Source organism: Choloepus didactylus, chromosome 3, assembly GCF_015220235.1.
Source record: "Choloepus didactylus isolate mChoDid1 chromosome 3, mChoDid1.pri, whole genome shotgun sequence".
Taxonomy (NCBI): Eukaryota; Metazoa; Chordata; class Mammalia; order Pilosa; family Megalonychidae; genus Choloepus; species Choloepus didactylus.
Window position 1 is genome coordinate 88,333,697 of NC_051309.1, and position 25,048 is coordinate 88,358,744.

At 39.3% G+C, this 25,048-nt stretch overlaps 2 protein-coding genes across 9 annotated transcripts in view; one reads left to right on the forward strand and one right to left on the reverse strand.

Annotated features, from left to right (window-relative positions):
• Positions 1 to 10,990: 10,990 nt before the first annotated feature.
• Positions 10,991 to 18,108, reverse strand: HNRNPDL (heterogeneous nuclear ribonucleoprotein D like). 3 transcript variants are annotated; one of them, XR_005215901.1, is made up of 10 exons: positions 17,984 to 18,108; positions 16,857 to 17,873; positions 15,918 to 16,086; positions 15,671 to 15,832; positions 15,154 to 15,285; positions 14,917 to 15,031; positions 14,197 to 14,367; positions 13,895 to 13,987; positions 13,422 to 13,526; positions 10,991 to 12,741 (listed from the first exon to the last, which is right to left on the reverse strand). XR_005215901.1 is itself a non-coding variant. In XM_037830096.1 (9 exons), exons 2-8 carry the CDS (start codon positions 17,297 to 17,299, stop codon positions 13,917 to 13,919), a joined length of 1,263 nt encoding a protein of 420 aa, XP_037686024.1. In that variant the 5' UTR covers positions 17,300 to 17,873; positions 17,984 to 18,108; the 3' UTR covers positions 10,991 to 12,741; positions 13,895 to 13,916. The 3 variants fall into 3 exon arrangements, 2 of the variants coding, with proteins under 2 accessions (XP_037686024.1, XP_037686023.1); XM_037830096.1 differs by lacking the exon at positions 13,422 to 13,526; XM_037830095.1 differs by having other exon boundaries at positions 10,991 to 13,526.
• The window catches only part of ENOPH1 (enolase-phosphatase 1), a 54,020-nt gene continuing 46,336 nt past the window's right edge, over positions 17,365 to 25,048 (forward strand). Inside the window, exons 1-3 of one of the 6 annotated variants that reach the window (XR_005215903.1) lie at positions 17,365 to 17,831; positions 18,304 to 18,524; positions 18,638 to 18,732. Coding sequence is in view for 2 of the 6 variants with exons in the window: in XM_037830099.1 (XP_037686027.1) it covers positions 18,470 to 18,553 (84 nt within the window). In the remaining 4 variants the exon portion in view is untranslated. Of the gene's footprint in view, positions 17,832 to 18,232; positions 18,554 to 18,637; positions 18,733 to 25,048 lie in introns of those variants that run through there. The other 5 variants (XR_005215902.1, XM_037830099.1, XM_037830101.1 and 2 more) reach the window with 5 other exon arrangements.

The following is a 25,048-nucleotide window of genomic DNA, read 5'->3' on the forward strand; positions in this document are numbered from 1 at the left end:
GGATTAAATCCAGCCAATTGCATTCTCTCATTGTGGAAGACACACCCTTTGGTGAGTCATTAGTCACAGCTGCAGTCAATTGACTGATGATTTAATAAACCAGCCTGTTGGTTTATTAACCAGTCACAAACATCCTCACAGCAATTGTTAGGCCAGTGCTTGCTTGACCAGACAGCTGAGTACTATCACCTGGCCAAGTTGACACATGAACCTAACCATCACAGCTTCTCTTAAGGACTCCAGTGATCTAATTAAGACTGACCCTTAGTGGGTGGGTCCACATCTCCATGGAAATAACCTAATCAAAATGTCTCACCCAGGTTGGATGAGTCACCTCTCCATGGAAAGAACCTAATCAAAAGATTCCACCCACTATAAGTCTGCAACCACAAGACTGGATTAAAAGAACATGGCCTTTCCTGGGGTACATAAATTTCAAACCGGCACACTAATTCTCTCAGGTTTTATCTGAGGATGTCTTAATCTCTCCTCCAGTTTTTAAAAGAGTTTTATTGAAACATAGTTCACTCATTTAAAGTGTATAATTCATTGGTATATGCACAGATGTGTACAACCATCACTACCGTCAATTTAAAAGCATTTTCATCACCTTAAAGAGAAGGTCTGTACCTTTAACAATCACTCTTCTATCCCCTTGTCCCTAACCCCATCCCCCAGCCCTAAGCAACAACTAATCTACTTTCTGCCTCTTTAGATTTCCCTATTCCAGATTATTGTATGAATGGAATCATTGCTTTCATATTTGAAGGACAGTTTTCCTGGATATAGAATTCTAGTTTTTCATTTTTTCCCATTTTTTGGTGCTTTAAATGTGTCATCCCACAGTCACCTGGCCTCCATATTTTCTGTTGAGAAGTCATCTGTTATTCTTATTGAGGATCCCTTGTAAATGAATTGTTTTTCTCTTGCTGCTTTCAAGATTCTTTTTCTTTGTCCTTTGACAGTATAAACATGATGTCTGTAGGTGTGAGTTCATTTGAATTTATCCTACTTGGAATTCACTGAGCTTCATGAGTTTGCAGATTAATGTTTTACATCAGATTAAGGAAGTTTTCCTCCATTATTTATTCAAATATTCTTTTTGCTATTTTCTCTTGCTCCTCTGCACCTGGGATTCCCATTATGTGTCTATTGGTACACTTCATGTTGTTCCATAGGTCTCTTAGTCTCTGCTTGCTTTCCTTCATTCTATTTTCTCTTTGTTCATCAAACTTAGAAATATCGATTGACTTATCTTTAAGTTCAGTAGTTCTTTCTTCTGCCAGTTCAAATCTGCTATTAGCACCTCTAGCAGTTAGAAACAATTTTTTTTTTAAAATTTAACTTTGTACTTTTCATATCTAGAATTTCTATTTTGTGCTTTTGAATAATTTCTATCTTTTTATTTATATTCTCTATTAAGTGAAACATCATTCTCATACCTTACTTTAATAATTTAGATGTGCTTTCCTTTAGATGCATATATATAATTTAATGTCTTTTTCTTTTTTCTTTTTTTGGGGGTAATAATACTCAATTGCATTGTTAGTTGAAATGCACTAACTTTCCTCAGAAGAGAGTGCAAATCCTTGGGTAACAGTCACTCTTAAACCTGATGTCCTGTATTTAATATGACTTATGTCATATAAGGGTATAAGATAGGGAGGAAAACAAAGATATTTGCTCTGTGTGTGTGTGTGTGTGTGTGTGTGTGTGTGTGTGTATACACATATGCATACTCATAAAAAAACAAGAGATATTCATAACCAATACATTCCTTGTTTCTGTAACTGGTCATAGTTATAGCTTGTGTTTATAACTACCTTCTTCCAGTATCCATTCCACATTCCCTTTACCCTCAGAAAGCACCTCAGCTGGCCATGGTTCTTTGCCTGGTGGGGTGACCCAAATCTTCATTCCTGAAGTTTCTGGGCCATTAGTCCTGCCTGGATTGGGTTGTTGCAGTTTTCCATTGACTTTAATCACAGAGAATGGTAGTACTAAGGATGCCCAATGGGATCTCCTGTAATCCAAGCAAACTCTTATTTACCTCTACTGTGTAGTAGCAGTCCTTTTTCACCTTGATTGTCAAAATGAATTGCCCTAGCCAGTACAGTAATTCCCTTCTTTCATGATTCAGAGGCATGATGAGGAGTCCAAAATGGCCACAAGGCACTTTTAACTTCTGGTTCAAAGGAATCACTGTGTCTCCTGGTAGAAACACTCCTTCTTTTTGAACTAAGACATATAGACTGGCAGAGCTTAAGGTTGCAGGGACAGAAAGCAATTTTTTTTCTAGTGGAGCAGTAGGAATGGTGCCACTCCCATTTCCATCCCTTGATTCCTGAACCCATGAATCCTGGCTGATTTAAAGTCTTTTTGTCTAGTAAGTCCAACATCTCGGTTTCCTCAGGGATAGTTTTGATTGATCGTTCTTTTTTCCTTTGTAGAACATACTTTTCTATTTCCTTGCATGCCTTAGAATTTTTTGTTCAACAGTGGACATTTAAAATATTATAATTGGCAACTGGAAGGCAGATTACCCTCTTCCCCAGGGTTTGTTGTTGTTGTGGCTCAGTTTTTTTTGTTTAATGTCTTCCCTTAACTACTTTTATAAAGTCTGTATGCTTTGTCATTTATGGTCACTTAAGTTTCTGCTTTGTTAGCTTAGTAGTCAACTAGTGGTTAGACAGAGATCTCTTTAAATGTCTTGAAGTGATAAGTTTCCCAGCCTTTGCTTGAAGGCTCTCTGTGTTGGGGCATGTGCTCAATGTTCTGGCAGGCAGCTTATAACTCAGCTTAGTTTCCTCTTCTTGTTTGTGCAGAGACTCATGGTCAGCCAGAGATGAGAGATTAGAGCCTTCTCAGGCATTTTATGGGTATGCACAGTTCTGTATATGTGCATTGTCTTGTAGATTTGAGGAATATATTGAAAGTTTTTAAAGTCCTGTATGGACATTTATCTCCCATTTTTTTTCTTCCTTGCTTCCTCCCTCCCTCCCTCCCTTCCATTGTCAGCTTCTAGTTAGCCCTAACTCATATTTCCACTTCAGACAGGTGTGATGTTGAACAATTTACATTGAATGTTTTAGAGAAATGTGCAGGGATACAACTGTTTGAATAGAGTGAGTCCTGGATCAGGTGAAATAAAGACAAACCTTGAGAATGGAGATTTTCAGTGAATTGCCAGTTAGGTCAAATAGTTAACAATTCTCTGGGCATGGGGCTTTGGGGGGGAGTGCCAAACCCATTCTGCTACCTCCAACGGCTACTAGGCTGCTGGTTTTTGTACGTACTGTTGTTGTGAAGTCACTGGCATTGAAGATTATTGTGGGGCTGGGGAGAGAATCAGAGAACAGAACAAGTTAAAATGCCACAAAATTCACTGCTCTTACTGAGATTCAGGCATTTTTTTCTTGAATAAATGCTCCTTGGAATGTCGCAAGACTTTGGTTTGCCACTGTTCTCATTATTTTTATGGAGAAGCAGAATTTTGCATGTCCTTACTCCATTATTCTCAAAATGCTTCTGATTGATATGTGTATTAAATCTACATTCCTCCTTCCCTTGTTTTTATTTTTATATATCTAGAAAAGGGGCTTAAGAATGCATATTTTGGTACTTCAAACTCTCCAGGAGGTTTGGAAAACCACATGTGGGAACTTCCATGCCAGAACTATTTCCAAAATCATACCACAGAACTGGTTCCATGAAAACAACCCTGTTTTTTCTGCTGTTGCTGCTTCTGCTTTGCACAGATGCTGCAGCTTTCAACAATGACGTGATGCTAAGTGCTGGATGCTGCTGGTTGTAAAGGAGACTGGGAAAATGATATGTAAATTTCTGTATTGAGTGGTACTCTCTGCTTCTCACAATAATATGGGAAATTCCCATAGAAATGAATTCTTTATTTTCCGTAGATTGGTCTCCAATATTATAATAAAAGGATAATGATTCCCACCTTATATGCTAACTAAATATTGCTTACTATAAGTTATTTTTAATCTTTGAAGCACTCTCTTTCCACTTTTTTGAAGTAACTGGGACACTCATTCTATAGAATTTTCCACATTCTAGATTTGCATGGTAGCATTCTCATGGTGATGTTTAACATGTGCCTCTCTCTCTTGTATTTTCTGCTTACTGGTAGTTAGGGGAAGATTTGGCTGCTTTTAAGACGTGCTCTTTGATGATTTTAAAAATTTCTCCATAATGTATCTTGTGTAGATCTCTTTATTTTTCCTGTGGGATTAATTGGGTATGTTCAATCTGTAGATAGTTGTCTTTCATCACTTCTGGAAGATTCCCTGCCATTATTCAAATATTGCCTCTTTCTCATCTTCTTCTGAAAGTCCAATTAAACATAGTATTCCTACCTATTAAATCCTCTGTGTCTCTGGTTCTCTCAGGCATTTTTTTTATCACTTTGTCTTTCTATACTACATGCTGAATATTTTTGTTGGATATATTTGTCATTTCAGCAATTCTCTCTTCAGTTGTGTCTAATCTATTGTCAGAGCCATCCATCTTTCATTCTTAATTTCACTTGTATTTTTTTGTAAGTTCTATTAGATTCTTTCTCAAATATGCTATGTTGCTTTTATAGTTTCCTCTTCCCTGAAGATATTTTCAAGCTTTTATTTCTTTCAACATAACAAGCATGGTTGTTTCATGGTTTGGGCCTGATAACTCCTGTATTTGTTAAGTGTGTTGATTCTAGCTAGTGGTGTTTTAGTTTTAGTTGGTTTACTATGTGCTTGCCATTATTTTTGAAAAAATATGTATTTGTAGAAATAATCAGAAACCCAGGATGAAGATATTTTCCTCCAGAAAGGATTTTCAATTGCTTCTGGTAAGGAAACTGGAGGAACTTATTTTTCTGGAAATATCTTAATCCAAGTTTGTAGCTTGAGGTTCTGTTATCCACCCAGATGAGGAAACTGGGTTGTCCCTTATCTTGAAATTATAGCCTTTTGGAGACCCAGTTTAATAAGGTGATGGGGGCATCACACTCCCCACCTGGAGTGAGACCTAGGATTTTGACTTCTGTGCCCTTTGTCCTAGGAGACCATCTGTGCTGGTTTGAATCTGTTATTTACCCCATAAAAGACTATGTTCTTTTAATACACTCTTGTGGGGGCAGACCTATTGTGGGTGGGATCTTGTGATTCGATTTTTTCCATGGAGATGTGACCCAGCCTGTTCAAGGTGGGTCTTAGTTACTTTACTGGAGTCCTTAAGAGAGATCGGGGGGAGACAGAAAGAGCTCAGAGCCAACACATGCCCACAGACAATTAAAGAGAGATGCTTAGACAGAAACATCCTAGGAGAAACAAGCAGAGAAGCTGAGAGAGAAGCTAAGATATGCAATCCAGAGTTTGCACCAGGAAGAAGCAAGCAAGGACCTATAGGAGCTGAGACAGAAGTCCAGAAACATTGTGGAGAAAGCCACTGAAACCAGAAGCTAAACCTGGGAAAGAATGTTTGGCAGAACCAACCATGTGCCTTTCTGTGTGTTAGAGGAACCCTGGATACCATAGGCCTTTCCTCAGAGAAGGTGTCTTCTACTCTTGATGCATAAATTTGTACATTTTCATGGCCTTAGAACTATAAATTTGTAACCTAATAAATCCCCTTTATAAAAGGCAATCCATTTCTGGTATTTTGCATTCCAGCAGCTTTAGCAAACCGGAACACCATCAAAACCAGCTTTGGGTCCTAGGCTTCTCTGGGTTTTGAACATCTCCTCGATTTTGGCCAGGTTACTATCTTTTTTTCTTGTTAGCTCTTTGGTGCTTTTAAGCATTTATTATTATTATTATTATTTAAAATATTTCCTCCTCTTTTAAAATTATTTTCAGCAGGAGGTTTGGTTCGAATGACCCAGGCCACAGTTACTGGAAGTGGAAAAAAGTATTTATCTTTAAAAAGAATTATGTACCCTTTCCTTTTATTTGGTTTATATACAACTGAGTATATGTTCTCACACTATGTGTTGGTCTGTGCTAATGCATGGAAATGTGAATATGTAATACTAACTGTGATAGATTAGTAATGTCCACCATAAAGGCATGTACAAGTCCTAACCCCCAGTCCTTGGGTTTGAACTAATTTGTAAAACACATCTTTGAAGATCCTATGAAGATAAGGCCAAATCAAATCAAGGAGGACCTTAATCTAGTATAACTGTAGTTATTACAAGCAAAGGAAAATTGGACACAGAAGTAGAAGCCGTAGGAGGAGAAAGAGACAGATCAATCACCATGTGACAGAGGCAGAGATTGTTAGCAAGTCACCATCAGGATACTACAGACTGCAGAGAAGGCATGGCCTTCTGATATGTTGATTTTGGACTTCAAGCCTCCAAACTGTGAGCCAATAAAGCCCTGTTGTTTAAGCCAGCCAGCGTGTGATATCTGTCACAGCAGCTCTGGCAAAGTAAGATGTTAACCATATAAAGAACAGGATGATACGATCTTAGGAGAGGTTTCTGGAATATTTCTGAGATCCTCTGGCATCCTCTGGTAATGTTTTTTCCTTTCTACTGATAACAAATGGAATCAATAAGCTATGACCATAGTTCTTAATCAAATTAGACTAAACATCTGCATCCCTTTCCTAGAAGGAAAATTGTCAAGAGAATAGTGATGTCTGTATACTTCCTGGTTAAGAGTCACTGCTCAATTGTTCTTCTACTGTTATTAAACAACAGAGAAAAATACTTGCCTCTCGGTATCCTCATTGAAGTAGAAGAATAATTTCATATCATCAAGAGGCAACCATTTATGCCCATGAGAAGTAAAAAAAAGATTCAGATCTTTTTTTCAAACATGTTTTGGTTTGCTAAAGCTGCTGGAATACAATGTACCAGAAATGTGTTGGCTTTTACAATGGGGTTTTATTAGTTTACAAATTTACAGTTCTAAGGCCATGAAAATGTTCCAGTTAAGGCATCAACAGGACATACCTTCTCTGAAGAAAGACTGCTGGCATTCGGGGTTCCTCTGTCAGATAGCAAGGCACGTGGCTGGTGTCGGCTGGTCCTTTGTACCCGGGTTTAATTGCTTTCACCTTCTGGCTTCCGTGGCTCTCAACTCCTAAGGGGGCCTTTTTTCTCTAAGCTCTCTCAGATTTTTCTGCCTTTTAGCCCCTCATAAATGACTCCAGTAAAGGATTAAGACCCACCTTGAATTGGGTGGGTCACATCTCAGTTAAGACAACCTAACCAAGAGGTCTTACCCACAACTGGTCTGCACCTACAGCAATGGATTAAAAGAATATGGCCTTCCCTCTCTCCTAAGCCCACTTGGCAGGTGAACTCACTGCTCTCCCCCTCTATGTGGGACGTGACCCAGTGGTGTGAATCCCCCTGGCAACGTGGGACATGACTCCTGGAAATGAGCCTGGACCCAGCACTGTGTGATTGAGAGGATCTTCTTGACCAAAAAGGGGAGGAGAAATGAAGCAAAGTAGGGTTCCAGTGGCCGAGAGATTTCAAATGGAGTTGAGAGGTCACTCTGGAGGGTATTCCTATGTACTGTGTAGACATCACCTTTTAGTCTTTAGTGTGTTAGAATGGCTAGAGGGAAATACCTGATGCTGTCAAACTGCAACCCAGTGACCTTGATTCTTGAAGATGATTGTATAATTATATAGATTGCATAGTGTGACTGTGAAAGCCTTGTGGCTTGCACTCCCTTTATTTAGTATATGGACAGATGAGTGAAAAAATAGGGACAAAAATTAGATGAAGAATAGGGTGGGATGGAGGGGATGGAAAGATTTAGGTATTCTCTTTTGCTTTTAATTTGGAGTAAGAAAAGTTTCAAAAATTGATTCTGGTGATGAACGCGCAACTGTATGATGGTGCTCTGAACAACTGTACACTGTGGATGACTGCAGGGTGTGTGAATATATTGCAAACTGTATTAAAAAAAGTAAATGAAAAATGGAGGAAGAGGGGAATGGGATGTTTTAGGTATTTTTTAACTTTCATTTTATTTTTTGGAGTAATGAAAATGTTCAAAGTTTGTGGTGATGAAAGCACAACTATATGACGATACTGTGAACAACTGATTGTACACTTTGAATGTATGTTATGTGACTGTATCTTAATAAAATTTCATTAAAAAAAAGCAAAAAAACACAATAAAAGAAAATAGCCTTTTCTGGGGTATGTAACAGCTTTAACCAGTACCAAACACTATCCCAGTAATACTGTGGATCTTTGCTGTGAGTCATTGGCAAATCTATGTATCTGCCCCCAACACCAGGCAGACCTTTCCCTCTGAGGGTGAAGAAATAAAATAAAATAATAAAATTAATATAAATAAAATAAAATATAAAATAAAATAAAAAATAAAATAAAAAATAAAATGAAATGAAAAAAATAAATAAAAAAATAAAATAAAATAAAATAAAAATCCCATTTCCAGCTGATTTGAAGCAGAATACAATGTCTGCATATTGTTATTGTCTTGTATAGGGAACAGAGGGAAAATAAAAACTCTTTTGCTGATAACTATATCTTGGCTTTTTGAAACATCAGGCTAATAGCAACTGAAAAAATCAGTGTAAGTGAAGGCTAGGCCAGAGTGGAGTTATTCTCAGTTTTTATAGGCTCTAAGACCTATGCATACATGGCTTACAATTAATGCATAAATATATAAAAAACAAATACATGTGATTAAATAGGATCAAAGGTGTGATTTGGGGGTCTTTATTTCCATTGATGCCATTCAAATACATGATTTTAAAAAACTATAATTGCATCCAGTTCCAAAGTATTTTAAAATCACATTTTTTACAATTATGAAAGTGATGCATACTGCAAAATGCTTTTTATTTTTCCTGAGTATCCCCAACTATGTGGTAAGTGGAGTTCTAAAGGTCCTAAAGTAGTAATGAATCTTCTTGGAATTATTTTCAGTATTTAAAAAGTCTGATGGAAATCATATATCATTAAATGTATCTGCACAGGCTAACAAAAAGTTTCTTTGATTTTATCTGGCACATTAACTTGGTGGTATGTTGCTGATTATCACACACTGATCGGCAGTTACACATCTTTCATTAATACAACTGTCATTACAAAATGAGAGCAATCTATTTGACAAGCAAAGTCATTCAAAACAGAGTACATGAAAATATTTAGTGTCTGTTGGTGATGAAAATTTTTGGAACTACACTAAAATATCACTAAACCCCCACTGTTACACTCTCCTTTCACCCCTCTGCCTGTAGGATCTATTAAAATGTACATTCCCCAAATGTCTCATGGTTCAAAAGTGACCTGAATAACCACTATTAACTCCATAGGATAGATCTTTCCTGGGAATGGGTAGTTGCTCCAGATTATCCAGTCTCCAGCTTCACCAGAGTATCAAGAATGGACCAACTGTAATACAATCCTATTTTTCCTACAAAAGATCTCATAAATCGACTGTATTAAGACTGGTGACCATTCTTAATGCTTAAAGGTCACTCCTCCAAAATGAGTGTTTGTTCAAAATCTATGCTTCAGATATGCCTGACAGTTTAAGATCTTCCAAAATGTAAACACCGCTTGGTGTTTGCAATTAGCTAACTCCCCCAAACCTGAATTAAGGGATTAGGCTTTGAATAGGGCCTTTTGTGGGTTGACCATCCCTGAGTCTCATCGATAAAACCACCTGTATCAATGTTCACTGGCCAACACAAATACTCAAGAACAGATCATCAGAAGAAATGTCTGTTAGTATAACCTCATCAAAGACAGCAAATTTGATAAACTTTATTCAATTTGCTACCACTCATATCAACAAAGAACACCAATGCTTTCACAGAAGTCTGTAATTTCCCTGTATTAAAAATTTTTATGTATAGACTTTTTTTTTTGTCTTAGAATTATTCTTGATCACATTCTCAAAAAGGAGATGTTGGAACAGGAGAGTGTGTCTCTTATTTTTCTAGTTTGTGCTGTTTTTTGATAAATCCAGATCTTAAGCAGTGGTTGAGAAGTCAAAGATTTTTTATTTCTCATCTCACCAAATCTTGAAATTCCATGTCCAATTTGACTTTTTCAAGACAAAGAAAAATATAGAACCCCCTAAAAGTAAAAGAGCCTGTTTTACGGCAATACATTTTTCAAATGACTCTGAGAAGAATAGAAGTTGCATTGCTTTTGCTCAAAACATTGAGGCCAAAGCGTATTAGTTTGGTTTGAGGTAAGAATTTTACAGGATGGCATTTCCTGGTTTTTCTTAATGTAGGACTAATTCACATGGTTAATCTATACACACACACAATCACCTATAACTAAAAATTAATTGTACTTTATATTCCTAGTGTCCTCATTAACACTGGAACAGGTGAAACTTATCCTGTGGTTGAAATTTTGATTCTAGGTAATCATGGGTGATGAATTAATTGTTCAGATGCCCTTGTATTAAATTCTATGATTACCAAAGGACCTTTGTCACAATTATGAAAATAAGAAGCACCAGAGTGGCAGAAAGAGGTTCTGCCTGTTAGCATTATAAGACTTTTCCAGTTTTTAACCTTATAAATATGGCTGAGACTATGGAATATTTAGTCCCATTTTAACCAATAAAATTACCAAACAGGTTTCCTGTTGCGATGAGTACCACCACACAGAATTTTATCCAAACAATTCAGGAAGCACAAGATAGACTTTAAGATGCTTGAACATCATAGGTACTTGAAAATGTGACTTACCTCCCCATGCTGCTGACTTGTTACTCAACTCAGCTCTGAACACTCAGGAATGGGACCTTGATAGAATTTTCCAGTTCATCCAAGTGCCTAGAGCACTTATCTTTGGCATTTTAATTTCAATTTTATCACCTCAGTTGGCGAACATTTGAGAAAAATCTGGGAAGAGCTAAGTGCATTCTCACACTTCAGTTCTTTGAAAATCATCTCAGACAATAATCCCTAGATGTATTATTTTTTTCAAAGTCAAATATATCAAGACTTGACTGAGTTTGGATTTTTTTAAAAAAGCCTTTATTTACTTTTGATCAGGGAAAGGACAATCTCAATGTCAGCTTGTCACCTAATCATAAATTTGAATTTACAGGATTTACTACCCTAAAGACACTGCACCTACTGACTTTGACAATACAACTTAAAATGAAACAATCTCCCTTCAGTTCCCTAAGGTTGCGTTTAAAGAACAGAGAATCCCTTGTGATAGCCAACATTGGTACTTGGCCTAGGTTATAAGGTCGAACAGCAACAAAGAAACAAACAAGGCTAAGAGCATTGAAACTTAATAGCCCAGCAAATACAAACATCATAGAAACGTTGCAGGCACCAAACTTTTAACAGCGGGTTCAACATAAAAAGTAGTTTGTGAAATCAACTGGTTTGCATGTGTGCATCTGAGTAAGTTAATTATTTTTCTTAATGATCCCAGCAGGCTAATGTGCAACCATGGAAACAAACTTCCATAAACCCAATTAACTATACTGAACACAAAATTCAAAGTTTGGATCTATTTACCCAAAAAATCCTCCAAGACCAGGGAGATCTGCTGTAATGATAAAAAACTGTCAACACTTAAAAAATATTTGTACTAATATACAAAAGACTTAAAGTTATTTCTTTTCCACTACTCCTTCCTATGTCTGAATATGGAAATGCTTAACTACTCAGACTCATGCAATTGCACTTAAAATGATGGGATTTACTAAAACAACTTTTTTCCTAATAATTTACACCACAGGAGCAGTTAACTCCATTACAGCTCCCTAAGAATGCCTAATGGAAAAAACTTTGTTCAGTTCAGTGGTGGCTGTGGCCTAACACCATTTTACTTTGCCACTACTTCAAATATCTTACCAAGATTAACCAATTTTTGGTCCAATTTTAATGGGTATATTTATTCCTATGCCAAAATCCTTTAAATTTGCTAACTACTTTTGAAACTCTTAAATTCAGTTACATATAGCTCCTGCAAGTTTCACAGTGTTCTCTCCCTGTGTATATATCTGGAGATATTGTAAAACAAAGTTAAAATTGTAATATTGTTATTATCTAAAGCTCTTTCTAGGAGACCACTGACTCGGAAATCAAAGAATGAGTCGTAATAAACAACTTTCCAAATAGGAACACAAAATCTTTTCTATTCATAAGGAGCCACTGCCATGTTTTGTCTCATTAAAAAGCTATTGTTTCTTGAAAATGCAATTCAGGAAGACTCATGGTCTACCAGCAAGTCTCAATACCGTGACCATGTCTCCAGATACGGATGGAGATATTATTCAACAATGTGGTAGAAGCCTAGGATAACAGGTAGAGGAAGCCTAGAGCATAGAACACATCTACAAAAATGGGAACAGGATGATACTGACTGGCTATTCATAAAGGACCACTGTTTCTCCCTATGGACCAACATTCCCTACAAAATAAACCATGCCTTCATTATTGCTTATTTAAAATTACATTTTTACAGAGCTATTTAGTACCTGACACAGAAAAACAATCACATAAGGAAGCATTTATTTGAGGTTTAACATGAAATCATACAAATAAAATTTGTATAAACAAATCCACACCGAGGCATAACACAGATAGCAAAGGACAAAGTAAAAACAAAGAAAACTAATTGGCAGCTATATACAGTTGGACAGTTGTGTCTTGTACACTAGAAAGTCTTTTACAAAATAATCATCTTAGATCAACAGAAGACCAATCTTCCACATCGTCCTGCAAGATGGGTTACTTTAGTATTTCCTCCTAAAAACAAAAACAAAATAACAATTAGATTTGTGCAACTCTGACAAGCTTTCAAAGGTCCACTTTCATGAATTGCTTTAAGTCCTCACTTTATTCTTTTCTTCAATAATTAAAGATCATATGCATATTCACTGACAAAATGCAGTTTGTAGCTAAATTCACCCTGGAGTTCCCAAATGACTCTAATTTAAATCTACTCAGAAGAGAATCTGGAAATGGAATGCAATCTTCCCATATTCACAGATAGAGTTGTGCTAGATTAAGGTCTACTAGAATCATCTAGTAAGCCAAGTAAAATGTTATTATAAACATGAATTTCTAATAGATTCATTATGTTACAAGGAAACGAATTGCTTTGTGCATATGATCTTTAATTTATATCCCAGATTTAAAAGTTGTTTTGGTTTGTAGATTTCACTATTAGCTATAAAAAGAAAAAGCAAGCATTAAATCTTAAAGAATGAACACTTAAAATGAGGCTCCACAATTGAAATACAACACTAAACAGAAGACCAAAATGATTAAGCTGTAAAAAGGCATTTATGTACTTTAACTCCTGTAAAAAACCATTTAAGTTAAGTTTAGACACTTAATCTTCAAAAAGATTAAAAAAGAAGCCAAAGTCTGAAGTTTTCCACTTTAATCTTTACGCTGGTACATGAAGTTGGAAGAGACCATACCACAGGACAGCGTTTTCTGGTGTATGCCTTGCGCTCTGCCCGCAACGTGCGACCCCCAGAGATAGACGTGGTCAGGGTGACACACGGCCTGCAATGAAGTTCCCGCTGGCGGGTACAAACAAGGTATAATGTCAGAGTTAGAAGACAACATTCTTGTTTTGCTTAAGTTGTACCCATTTCAGTACTTTACCTGTTAATAGTTCTAAAAAAGTTTAATTATTCCTCTAGACCACCTGGTACACAAAGCAAACAGAAAAACTCTTTAAAGTTTTTCTGTAGTACTAAAGAAGGCGAGATCAGACTTTAAGGTTAAAGATCTATAGACACTTTAGGCAAAACAGGCTCATAAAGCAAATTAACAATTCAGTAAAAACAGGCTACATAATATTGTTTTTACTCATTTTTCATTTGTCTATTGATCTTTAAATTAAATTACAGACATTTCCATTGGTTTCCTGTATTCTTATACACACCTCTTTTCTCCAAGGTCCTCTTTTAGTATGGCTGGTAATTGTTTTGGTGATTGCCACCCCCTCGAGATGCCTTGCCATATGTGCTCTGTTGGCCTATTTTAAGAAGACAAGATTACATTAAGGTAAGCTTTCTATGAAATAGGTTCTTATAAACATATTAACACATTATTAAATGGTTAAAACTACATGCCAAACATTAATTAAAATATTGATTTTTAAACAGTCAAATTTCAGAATGGGATTATACATTAACACTGAATTTTAAAACCATTGGTTTATGAAATTAAGTTAAATATTCTTACCACTGTAGTCTGTATATCCCTGTCCATATCCATAGTTCCCATAGTTATACCCAGTATAATCATATCCGCCATAGCCACTATAGTTCTGATCACCACCATAGGCACTATTGTAATTTCCGTATCCTTGATCGTAATAGTTGTTAAATCCTTGGTTCCAGTTTTGGCCCTGACCTGAAACAATGCACAATGATTGTTAGGAAACAACTCTGACCCCTAATTCTACAACAAAAAAGGATACATCCCTGTTCCTCACTCCACAAATCTTAAAAAAGGCAAGATGGCTACCTATACTATCTGCTTGAAAATGCAGTATTCCTCTCCCCCATCATAAAAAGGGGCAGAGAAAGTCCAACTGTGCCAGCATCAAACTTCCTAAACTGAATGCAAAATCAGGACAAAGCTGACAAAGGGTGAGTTGTTCTACCTAAATGAACTCCTGCCCTAAAAAAACCTATCAGGTCATGGTATATATCCAGTAATCATAGCCATATTTAATGATATATTTTCCTACCAAGGATGACACTGTTAGTGTGGCCATTTTTTGAACGGGTGATACAAGCAAGTTCATTAAAAAGAAGAAGGAAAAAAAAACCAAAAAGCCCACTCACCTAACATAAACATTTGCCATATTGGAAGAGCTTTCAAGTTGAAATTTAGCTTTACTTTAGAGACTTACTCATATTTAACCATTAAGTTATTCCCCAAGAATTAAGCTCTCACCTCGTCCTCGACCCCTTGTACCACCTCGTCCAGCAGCTGCAGCTCCTCTTCCTCCTTTCTGTTGTTGCTGTTGCTGCCTATATACCTCTTTGGGTTGTGCAACTTTGATTTCACACTAAAACAAAACAAAACAAAAATACACATAATTTTCATTTAAGTACCAACATTAAACCATTTTATTCTTTTCAAATTAAGAAAAGATTAAGACTATTTCACTGAAAACCTCAATAGCTTTACCTTTCCAGAACCAATTTGATGGTATCTGCTTTCTAATAATTTCTTTACTGGCTCTTCATCTGTATATGTGATAAAACAAAATCCTCTTCTTTCATTTGTTTTTGTATCCATGGGAAGTTCAATATTTTCGATCTGAAACCAAAACGCACAAGACCATACATACAGTAATGTTAAAAAGCCACCAAAGGGTTTTAGAATGCCACAGGTCCTTTTCAAGCTTTAATGTTATTCTAACCAAATGACTCTACAAAATTCACTGCTTTATTATCAACTTCAATCTAGAGTGATCTGTTTATGTGTGAAGCCATGAGAGAAATTCTTTTACTAACATTCTGATTAGCTGCCAAATTAGATGTTCCCATTACAGCACAGGAAGCAGCAAATAAAGTATGGTCACCAGAAGAAACCTTAGCAGTATCATCACCTAACAGGAATTTACTCAGTAAGTGAACCAAGAACGAACACCGTATATACCTATCAAACATTTAAGATGTGTATTTATCATAACACAGCGCACCTCTCCAAATGCTCCAAAATATTCTTTTATTTGCTCTTCAGAAGTATCTGGGCTCAATCCACCCACAAAAACTTTTTTAGGGGGTTCTTTCCCTTTTAAAGCCTTCGCCCTTTTGGGGTCTATCAATTTGCCATCCAGTTTGTGTTCTTTCAGTTCCAAAACCTAGAAGACAGGTATTTTGAAAGCTACAATCAAACCCCAAAACAATCTGTAATAAACACACGAACAATGCAAAGCAAATTCTTACCTTATCAACACTAGCAGCATCTTTGAAAAGCACAAATCCAAATCCTCTTGATCTTCCAGTGACCGGATCTGTTTTAATTGTGCAGTCTACAACCTCTCCAAATCGAGACAAATATTCAGTCAGATCTTTCTTGCTTGTATCCCAGCTCAAGCCTCCAATAAACATTTTACTAAAAATAAAAATTTTGTTTTCTTAAAAAAAACAAAAGTAGCAACTCAAATCACTACCTCAGTTCTGGGATTATTTAGACTTAACTGCGAAATACTTAAGAGAAATTTGTCTCTTAAGCACAAAAACAGTCTGCCAAAGTCAAAAATTCCTTTGAGGTCACTTACTCAAAACAGTGACAGCTTGTTATCCGCACTGCATAACGTAAAGTTTAAACGAAGCCGGCAAAATACGACAAAGGTTCTCGCTCAGATTCTTTTTAGCTCAGACACCACGACTTCTTAAACTGATTCCTCCCAACTTAGGAACACTCTCTTCCTTCTCCGTCAAGACAACTTTCCACCCAGAGATACTCAACACAATGCTTTCTGGAGACCTCAGAACCAGTCTTGTAAGAGTTCCTTAACCCTTCCCCCGGAAAACCGCGCGGAACAGTAATGGAGACACAATGAACAGGCGGCGGCAGCTGCAGCATGCGGCGCAGCGAGACCAGCCCCTCCCCCTCAGGCCCCACACGGCGCTTGCGCACTCGGGACACAGACGCCGCCACCGCCTTCCTCCTCCAACCCCTCCGCCCTTCCCCCCCCCCGCGAGCCTCTCGAGTGACCCCCCCAGTCTCCTACTTTGCTCATCCCTCAGAGTCAATGGGGCCCAGAGGGCACGCGAAGAACCCACTCGGGACAAGAATGGGGGAAGCGCGCGGCTCCCGAGGGAAGAAGGGCGCGTGCGGGGGCCAGGAGTGGGGGAGAGAGGGGGGAAAGCGTGCGGTACCCGTCATCCTGCTGATTCTTGCTCGCGTTAATCTTGGATCCCTCTGCGAATTCCTCTATGTTGCTGTACTCGTTCATGTCCTCCATGGTGGCGGAACTGTCGGTAGGGGGGTGCTGGCGCGCAGACCGAGTACCAGTAGCGGCGGCAGCGGAGCGTTGTATGGAGCTGGATTTAAAATGGCGGCGGAAGAGATCCGGGCGCCGCCTGCGCCCTCCCTTTATAGCCGCTCCGCCCGCCAATCGGGAGGGCTGCTGGGCGGTGACGTGGCGCTGGGCCCTGCGCGCCCCCTGCCGGGCGGAACTGGGAGCGAGCGAAGGGAGGAGCGGGGCGAGCTGCCGCGGCGCCCTCGGCCGCCAATGGGAGAGGCTGCGGGAGGCTAAAGTAGCGGGAGCGGAGGGGAACAATGGCGGCGGCACATGGGAAAGCCGGGGCGGGACCTCCATGGCGGCCCTCCCAGTGAGGAGCGAGGTCGCGGATGGGGGTGGGGGGGAAACGCGGGCTAGGGATAAGAGAAGAATCAGAAAAGGAAAACGAAGGGATTAAAAGTCCTTGGGTCAAAAATCCCGAGCTGCGCCGTCGCAGGGCCACAGTCCCTCTTGCCTTGAGAGCCTTTGTCTCTGGCGTCCGGTCCTGCCCACTCTTAGCAAAGAGCCGTCAACCCCGCCTTTTTCCTCCCTTGGTCCCCCAGTGCGGAGCCGATGCGGCGGCTGCTGCTACCGATTAGCACTGTGCCCGGGCTGCTCCGGAAAAAGGCGGACTGCGCCCGGCGCTCACGGCTCAGACGGCGAGCGCGCCCGTCTGCCGCGCGCAAGCGTATTTTGTCCTCGAGCTGGCTGGAACCGGCCAAACAGGAAACGCGCGCCCCGCAGTCCCTCCGGGCAGCAGCGCTGGCGCCTCTTCCGCTACCGCCGCTGGCGCGCCGACCGAGGGGGCGCCGCGGGCCTCCCTACCCAATCGGCCGGAACCGAGGCCAAGGTAGTCAGGAAAACCAGCACGCAGCACCGCCTCTTTTGCTGGCTGAGGAAAGGAGGAGGGGCGGGGGCCTGGTCAGATTACTGTAAATATGCAAAATCGGAGTCGGTGGGCGGGGAGGGGGCTAGGTGCAGTAGAAGGCAAGGGGCACTCACATCCCCGGCGCGCCACTCGCGGGGCTCCCGTCGGCACGTGCCCCGGGTCTCTCCCGCTCGCTCAACCAGTCTGCCGAGAGCGCGTACCCGCGCACCGGGCTCCCGCGTTCTCTTCTTTGTTCCCGCCCACGCCAGGCCCATTTTGACGGATCCGGTTCGAGGCCCTCTGGCGGCCAATCGGCGTTGGCGCCTTTCCCTCCCCCCGCCCCTTCGGAAACCCGCGACTGCCACCCTCCGTCCCTACCCACGTGGTCTCGGCCTCCTGCCTTGAATAGCCCCTGGGTTCGGAGATCCTGTGCAGCCTCTTTCTCTACTTCCAGGTGCACGGAGGTGGCCTCTTCTCCACACGCAGTTGTCGGCTCCGAGGTCCTCGCTGGGCTGTCGGACGCTCAGGTCGGTTCTGGGCGAGCAACCGCCGCCGCCGCCGCCGCCACCCTCCGCCCTCCCTACCAGTAGGCTGATTCGGTAGTAGCATCCGGCAGGGAAATGGTCGTGCTTTCGGTGCCCGCCGAAGTCACTGCGATCCTGTTAGATATCGAAGGTACCACAACCCCGATTGCTTTCGTGAAGGTGAGGGGCGGAAGGGAGTGGAGAAGTTACTTGTGCTTGGAAACAGTTTTATTTTTTTATTTTTAATTTCTTTTAATTTTTAAGGCTTGCGGACCTTGCGCTAGAGACACAAGGCTTGGGAGAGGCGGTGTGTGGCTTTGCATCGGGTGTGGAATCGGGAGGAAGTAGAAAGGCATGTTGCGGGGGATGCTTTTCTCACAGCATTATCTTCACCTTCTCTCTTCCCTGTTCTTTGGTTAGATGCAGTTGGGTTGGAAGGGGTGGAGGTGCTGGTGAGAAAAGGTCGAGGAGACTGGGTCAGCTGGGGTGGGGTGAGTAGAGGTGCGCGCCCCGCAGGTGAGCACCGCCTCTGCTGCTGGGGCCTGGCGCCACGGCGGCCGCGGCTTCCATCCCGGCAAAACGGAAAGACTGAAGTGTCAAGATGACTTCAAGTAGCCCTGGTGTTCTCGTCAATAATGGTTGCTCCTTGCGCCTTCCCATTTGTGCTATTAATGGCCGAGCTATACCTAGTGTTATTTTACTGGACTTGGCTCTATGGTTCACAGCGCTGATTTATTTAGCCATATAGAACACATCTAGATCTCGTTCACTTTCTTCAGAAAACCATGGAAGCCTGAAGCACGTAATCTACTTAATGGAGCCATCAAAAGCATTTCTCCTAGTGTATCATTGTTAACCAACATTTGTCTATACCTAATTCATATGCTTACAACTTTGCATTATAAAAGGAATCAAGCTCCTTCTTATGTATGTTGTGTTCACCTGTCAGAAAAAAAATCAAATGTTATTATGTTTGAACGAATTCCTCAGGCCTAGTCTTTTTATTTGGCTCCCAGAAATTGCAGAACTCTTTGAAGGTAAAAAAATAAACTAGAGGTGCTTGCATACAATAATAGAAGGTATGGTTTACAAGGTAAGAAAAATCCATCTTCCAACAGACTGAGACATCGGAGTTTTAAATTTTTCTATTTTAGTTTTAATTTACAGAAAAATTTACCTGTGAAGAATGATTTTCTTGATGTAGATTGTACGATAAAATCGATATTTCTAGAAGTATGTTTAGAAGAACATTAGATCTCCAATATAATAACCCCTTATGGATTTTTAGAAGTATCCCGGTACTTTGACAACTTGGCAAGGATTCTTAAGAAATCTAGTTTGGCATTTTTTCCCCCAGTTTTTAGTTATGCTAGAGACCTCTGCAAAAATTTTCAGGATTGTCTATATGCTGATAATCGATTGACTTTGTTTTTCTTGTTGATTGTGACAACATAAATACTTTATGGAGTTTTCAGAAGAAAAAGGATTCCCATTTTTGTGACTTATAGTTTACAGCTCAGTTGCTCCATTCTGCCTCTCTCCCTCCTTCCACTATCATCAGGAGACCAGGGGTAGTGATTGGAGAGCTAGTAATGTGGCCTAAGATGAATACCATTCTTGGAAAGTTGATACGGGGAATAAAGTACCTCATTCACACCAGTTTTGTAACAAAGCAGTAATTCTCTCCGTTCCTCCTCCCCTTATGTAGTCTTCTAGATGACATTATGTGCCACTTCTTGGAATCTTGGTCTATGGCAAATTTCTTCCGGGATATTCCTGAGAGTAAAAATGCCTTGGGGGCATAAATATTTTTTTTTAAGTTTTAATACATTAATCTATAAGCAAGTTCAAGGCAGGCTGCAAAAGAAAGATTCTAGGATCTTGGTTAAAGTAAAGTTTCTTGGGCCTTATCCCTGGGGATTCAGATTAAGCCTGGACTGAGCACTCCAGGTGATTCTGATGATCAGATAGGTTTGGAAAACACTCCACCAGAAGTCTTTATAGGAGATCATTCTTGTCCCAGAATGACATACACAATTAGAAAAAGGTTCAGGAAACACATTTCTAAAATTCCCTAAATGGAAGTAGAGAGTAGTGGTGGAGAATGTGTTTCTAGAAGAGATTGCCTTGGATAGAATCCCAACTCAACTACTTAGTATATGATTTTGTGCTTCATTTCCTTATCTGTAAAATGGGCCTAATGGTACTTACGTCATTGCATTGTGAGGATTAAATGAGAATACATTCAAATTGCATACGACAATGTTATAATCCTTAATGGGTATTATAGGTTATTATTTATTTAGTCAACACACGAATTTTCAAGGCCGGTGTTTCTAGAAGTATGTTGAGAAGAACATTAGATCTGTGGGATGTTTATAGTAATTATGCAGAAAGGATTCCATCATTAAATACATTTTGAGAGATACTAAGCTAAATATGTTCAGTTAGGTTCCTTTATTGCATGACTTCTCAGAGCCTTTGCATCAAACATTTATGTGTATATACATATATATATACACTTACACAAACACACATATACTTTGTGAATCTTTGAGAGTGGCCATTTTGCAAACTTATTTGAACAAAAAACTTGTTAGGCAGACTATCACAAGGACTCATCTTTTGTACACATTTTAAGAGAGTCTGATTACATTCTTTTTGAACCCCTGAGCATATTGCTGGGAGTTGAGAGATGTTCTACTTTTGGCTTTGTTAGTCACATTAGATAACCTGCTTCCTGTGAAATGATAGAAGAAATTGTTGAGTACTGTGTATAGCAGTCTACATCCTCACAAAAACTGAGGATTACTGTATACATCTTCACAAAAGCTGTGGTATATGCACTGTCTGTATTTTACAGAAAGGGAAACTAAGGCTCTGAAAAGTTAAACAATGTGCCTTGGATTTGAAACCAAGTCTGACTTGAAAACCTCTGTTCTTTTCATTATTGCACTTGCCCTCTGAAACAAGGACCACAGTGCTTGTCCTATCATCTTTGCTTGGCTTTTGTGTATATTAAATGACATAGTTGATATGAGAGCATTTTAAACAATATAAAGTACCATAAAAGTATGTGGTAACAAACTTCAGCTTACACTATCTCTTGTTGATAAATTTAAGAGTGAACCCTTGGATAAGAATAACTATAGTTGAATCTTACCTTATTTGGGACATTGGTTCTAAAATGGTGTATACGGTGAAAACCGAGGATTGCCAGAAATGCCCTTGAAAAACCCTTAGGAAGTCAGTCCCATTTGGAGACTTTCTGTCTTGTAGTAAATCAAGTGCAGTCAGTTTTTCCTTTATGGTTGAAACATAACTGTTTCTTCACTTGAGCAACTAGTGGATGAAATAGTTGGCTTGGGATTAGGTGATGTACATGAAGAATACGTGCTGTCAAACATTAGCCTCACACTGATGTCTCACAATGTCTGCATTGGGAAACTGAGACCAACTCAGGAAATAGAACTCCTTCATTGAGCAAAATGGCAGATAGATTGCCAGCACTGTTTATGGTATTTTTTCCCTTTCTCTTTTTTCACTGAGCACTTACATCTGAATGTCTATATGATGCAACTTAACTATGTAACACCAACAGTCCAAGATATCTTACAGGATTCCTTAGACTTCCCAGTCTGGGAAGCAGTGTTCTCAGGACAACCTGTTGCTCTCTCACTGCATGCCTTCAGCTCTCAGGCTCCAGGCAACAAAAAACAAAGGTTTTATTTACCAGCCATTACATCTTATTTTTTCTGAGTCATAGAATTATAAAATTTCTAAGCAGGAAGGGCTCCTAGCTGGGATCATGTAATGAATGTTGCAACCTGCTAATTTCTCATATGATTAAACTGATGCCTTGAAAGGTGGCCTGTGTGAGAATCCCTGCAGCTTAGTGGGGAGGAGTGCAGCAGTGGAACCCCATCCTCCTGAGCCCAGTACATCTGAGTCCTCACAGCCACCAGCCTTGCCCCTTACTAGCAGGACACACACCTCTGGAAGATTTTTTTCTTTTTTTTTACTAATTTTTTTTTTTTTTTTCCAGTTACTGACTTTGATCTTCTATACTGGTGATTTACCATCATTTTTTGGGCAAGTACTCCATCAGCAGAATTGGAGTAGATACTGTCAATACAGCTTATAAATTATGTATACATAAATACTGTATTATTAAGTTATGAAGCAAAATAGGAATTTAAATATGTTGTATAGTCTCTTCTGTTATTCCGTTGAATCATCTTGCATACTCCCTGGGACATGCATCCCACGGAGTGCACTTGATCTTTGTCCTTCATGAAGTGATACTCATTTTCTAACTTTGTTCATTGTATTATTCTAGTGTTTTTAGTCAGTAAGCCTATGAAGTAATACCATCACTGGTCCTTGCAGTTACCCTGTTCAACTATTGTTTCTGAGTTGGGGGAAGATTATCTCTTATTCCTGAAAATAACTCAATAATTTGGATTTCCTGTTGTTTCATGTGCAGGGTAGTATTTAAGAGGATGGGCTTAAATATGGATATGAATTGGATCAGGATTTGCACTCTGCTATACTCCCCATATGAGTTGTGTGATTTCTGGCAAATTAGTTAATCCCTCTGAGGCTCCATTTCCCTATCTGTACACTGGGGATGTCAACCTCATGAGGCTACTGTAAACATTTAAGGAATGTTCAGCACTCAAAATTTTTTTAAAATAAATTAATAAATCACAATTTTTTCTTTCATAACTGAGATGTTATTGGTTGTTCTGAGGATGAGCACACAGACATGAAAAATTTGTACACAATTCTTAAGGTATGTACCAAAAACTTTTAAAAAGCCATGTAGTTGTATTTCCTTTCTAAAGTTATTCCACTGAATTTCTAGCTTAAACTTTGGAGACAAATTTTCCTTCAGAGGATATCAGGTACCAATATCTCCTAAAGTTGATAAGCTGTTACATTGTAAGTTCCCCTAATTCACAATTTAATATCACACACACTACATACTCAACTTTCCAATCTTTCAAAGCATATGACAAAGTTATTAGGAAAACTGTACTACCCTGACTAAAGATAATGTTACAGAAAACACTCAGTTCTGAAAGGAAGAGTCAAGATCAGGAAGCAATTTTCTTTAAGAAACAATTCTAAAAAACAACATGGGAATAGAAGTAATTCAGAGTGTTTAAGACAATAAATGCATACTTATGACTCCAAGTTGCCGTTTAGTATGCATTGTATTACAGGATATAAAAACTGCCCCTCCCTTCACTATGGAATGTTGACATCCAAGTCAGAACCTATCATAATTCAATATCACACTATTTTCTGGTTGTTTGAAAAAATAAACCTTTTAACAAAGTGTACAATTATTTACACTTAATAAATGGAAAAGGTGGGATTCCAATCTCCTTTTAAAAAATGTTTCTTCTAGAGCTAAAAAAAACCTGCATTTACAAAATAGTTGATAAAAATATTCCTCTGGATTGTACAAGAAGGGAGATATAGGGATCACTGATAAGACCCAGTAAATGATATTTTACGATCAGACTTGGCTTCTTTCTCTCCTGCTTTATCAGAGGCTAGATTCTTTTTGGTTTAGTTTCTCCATTTTCTACAGATAAATCTTTAGTTTCTTGGTTAGTCACTTTGGACTGTTTTCCCTTTGGTTCCTTTTCCCTTTAGTTGCGCTTGTTTCTCTGAAGATTTATCCTTTCCTGCTGCCTTTTTTGGTTTCCTTTCTACTTTTGCAGGAGCCCTCTTGGGCTTCTTTTTCACCATCCCTATGGCCCAGCTGACCTTCCTCCTGGCATCTTGGCAGTGGGGCAGGTGCATGCCAGGTGCTACTGTACCGAAAGCTTTCATGAAGCTGGGCTGCTGGTTGTTGCCACTCCCTCCTCCTGCTGCCCAAACAGCTGGGACCCACCTCCCATCAGTCTTGTCAGGGAGTGGGGAAAGGGGAAGGGGTCATTTATGGCTTAAAATACTTTTTGTTCTTGAAAATAAAATCTTTGTAATAAAGAAGCTTCATTAATGGAATGGGTGACCCTGCTTAGGATATTTGTCCCTAAAATATAAGTGGGGCATGGTGGGTATCCTTGCAAGATTGTAAATAAGCACACAATCGCTCTTTAAATCTGTGTTATTAAACTTTAGTATGTATATGAATCATCTGGGGATCTTGTTATAATATAGTTTGTGATTCAGAAGATTTGGGATTGGAAGCTGAGATACTGAATTTCTAGTAGACTGCCAGGTGATGCTGATGCTACTGCTCCACTGATCACACTTCTTAGTAGTAAGGCTTTAACGACATAATAAATTCTACCCATGCCTGGGCTTTTTAGCTCTATTCTTCTCTTAATTGCTCATTTGGGGTCATAAAGCAGATGGACCAAGAAGTATGGATGAGTTAGAGGTGGTTTGTCATCATTAACAGAATCAAAACCTCTCAAAGGTCAAGTAAGTTCATTTTGGATCAGCGAAGCTCCATACAAAAGAGAGCAAGATAATGAAATCAGCCTTGTTTAGACACCAAAGTGTTAAGTGAATGGCCACTTCCACAACCCTTGCAAATCATTTTCAGGAACTGAACTGTAAAGCAAAATACCTTTCTTAAAGGGCAAGTAGAATATTTCAGTAATAAAGAAGTTATGCATACATGCAGGAAAGCAGGATGACAGCCTTGAAAAT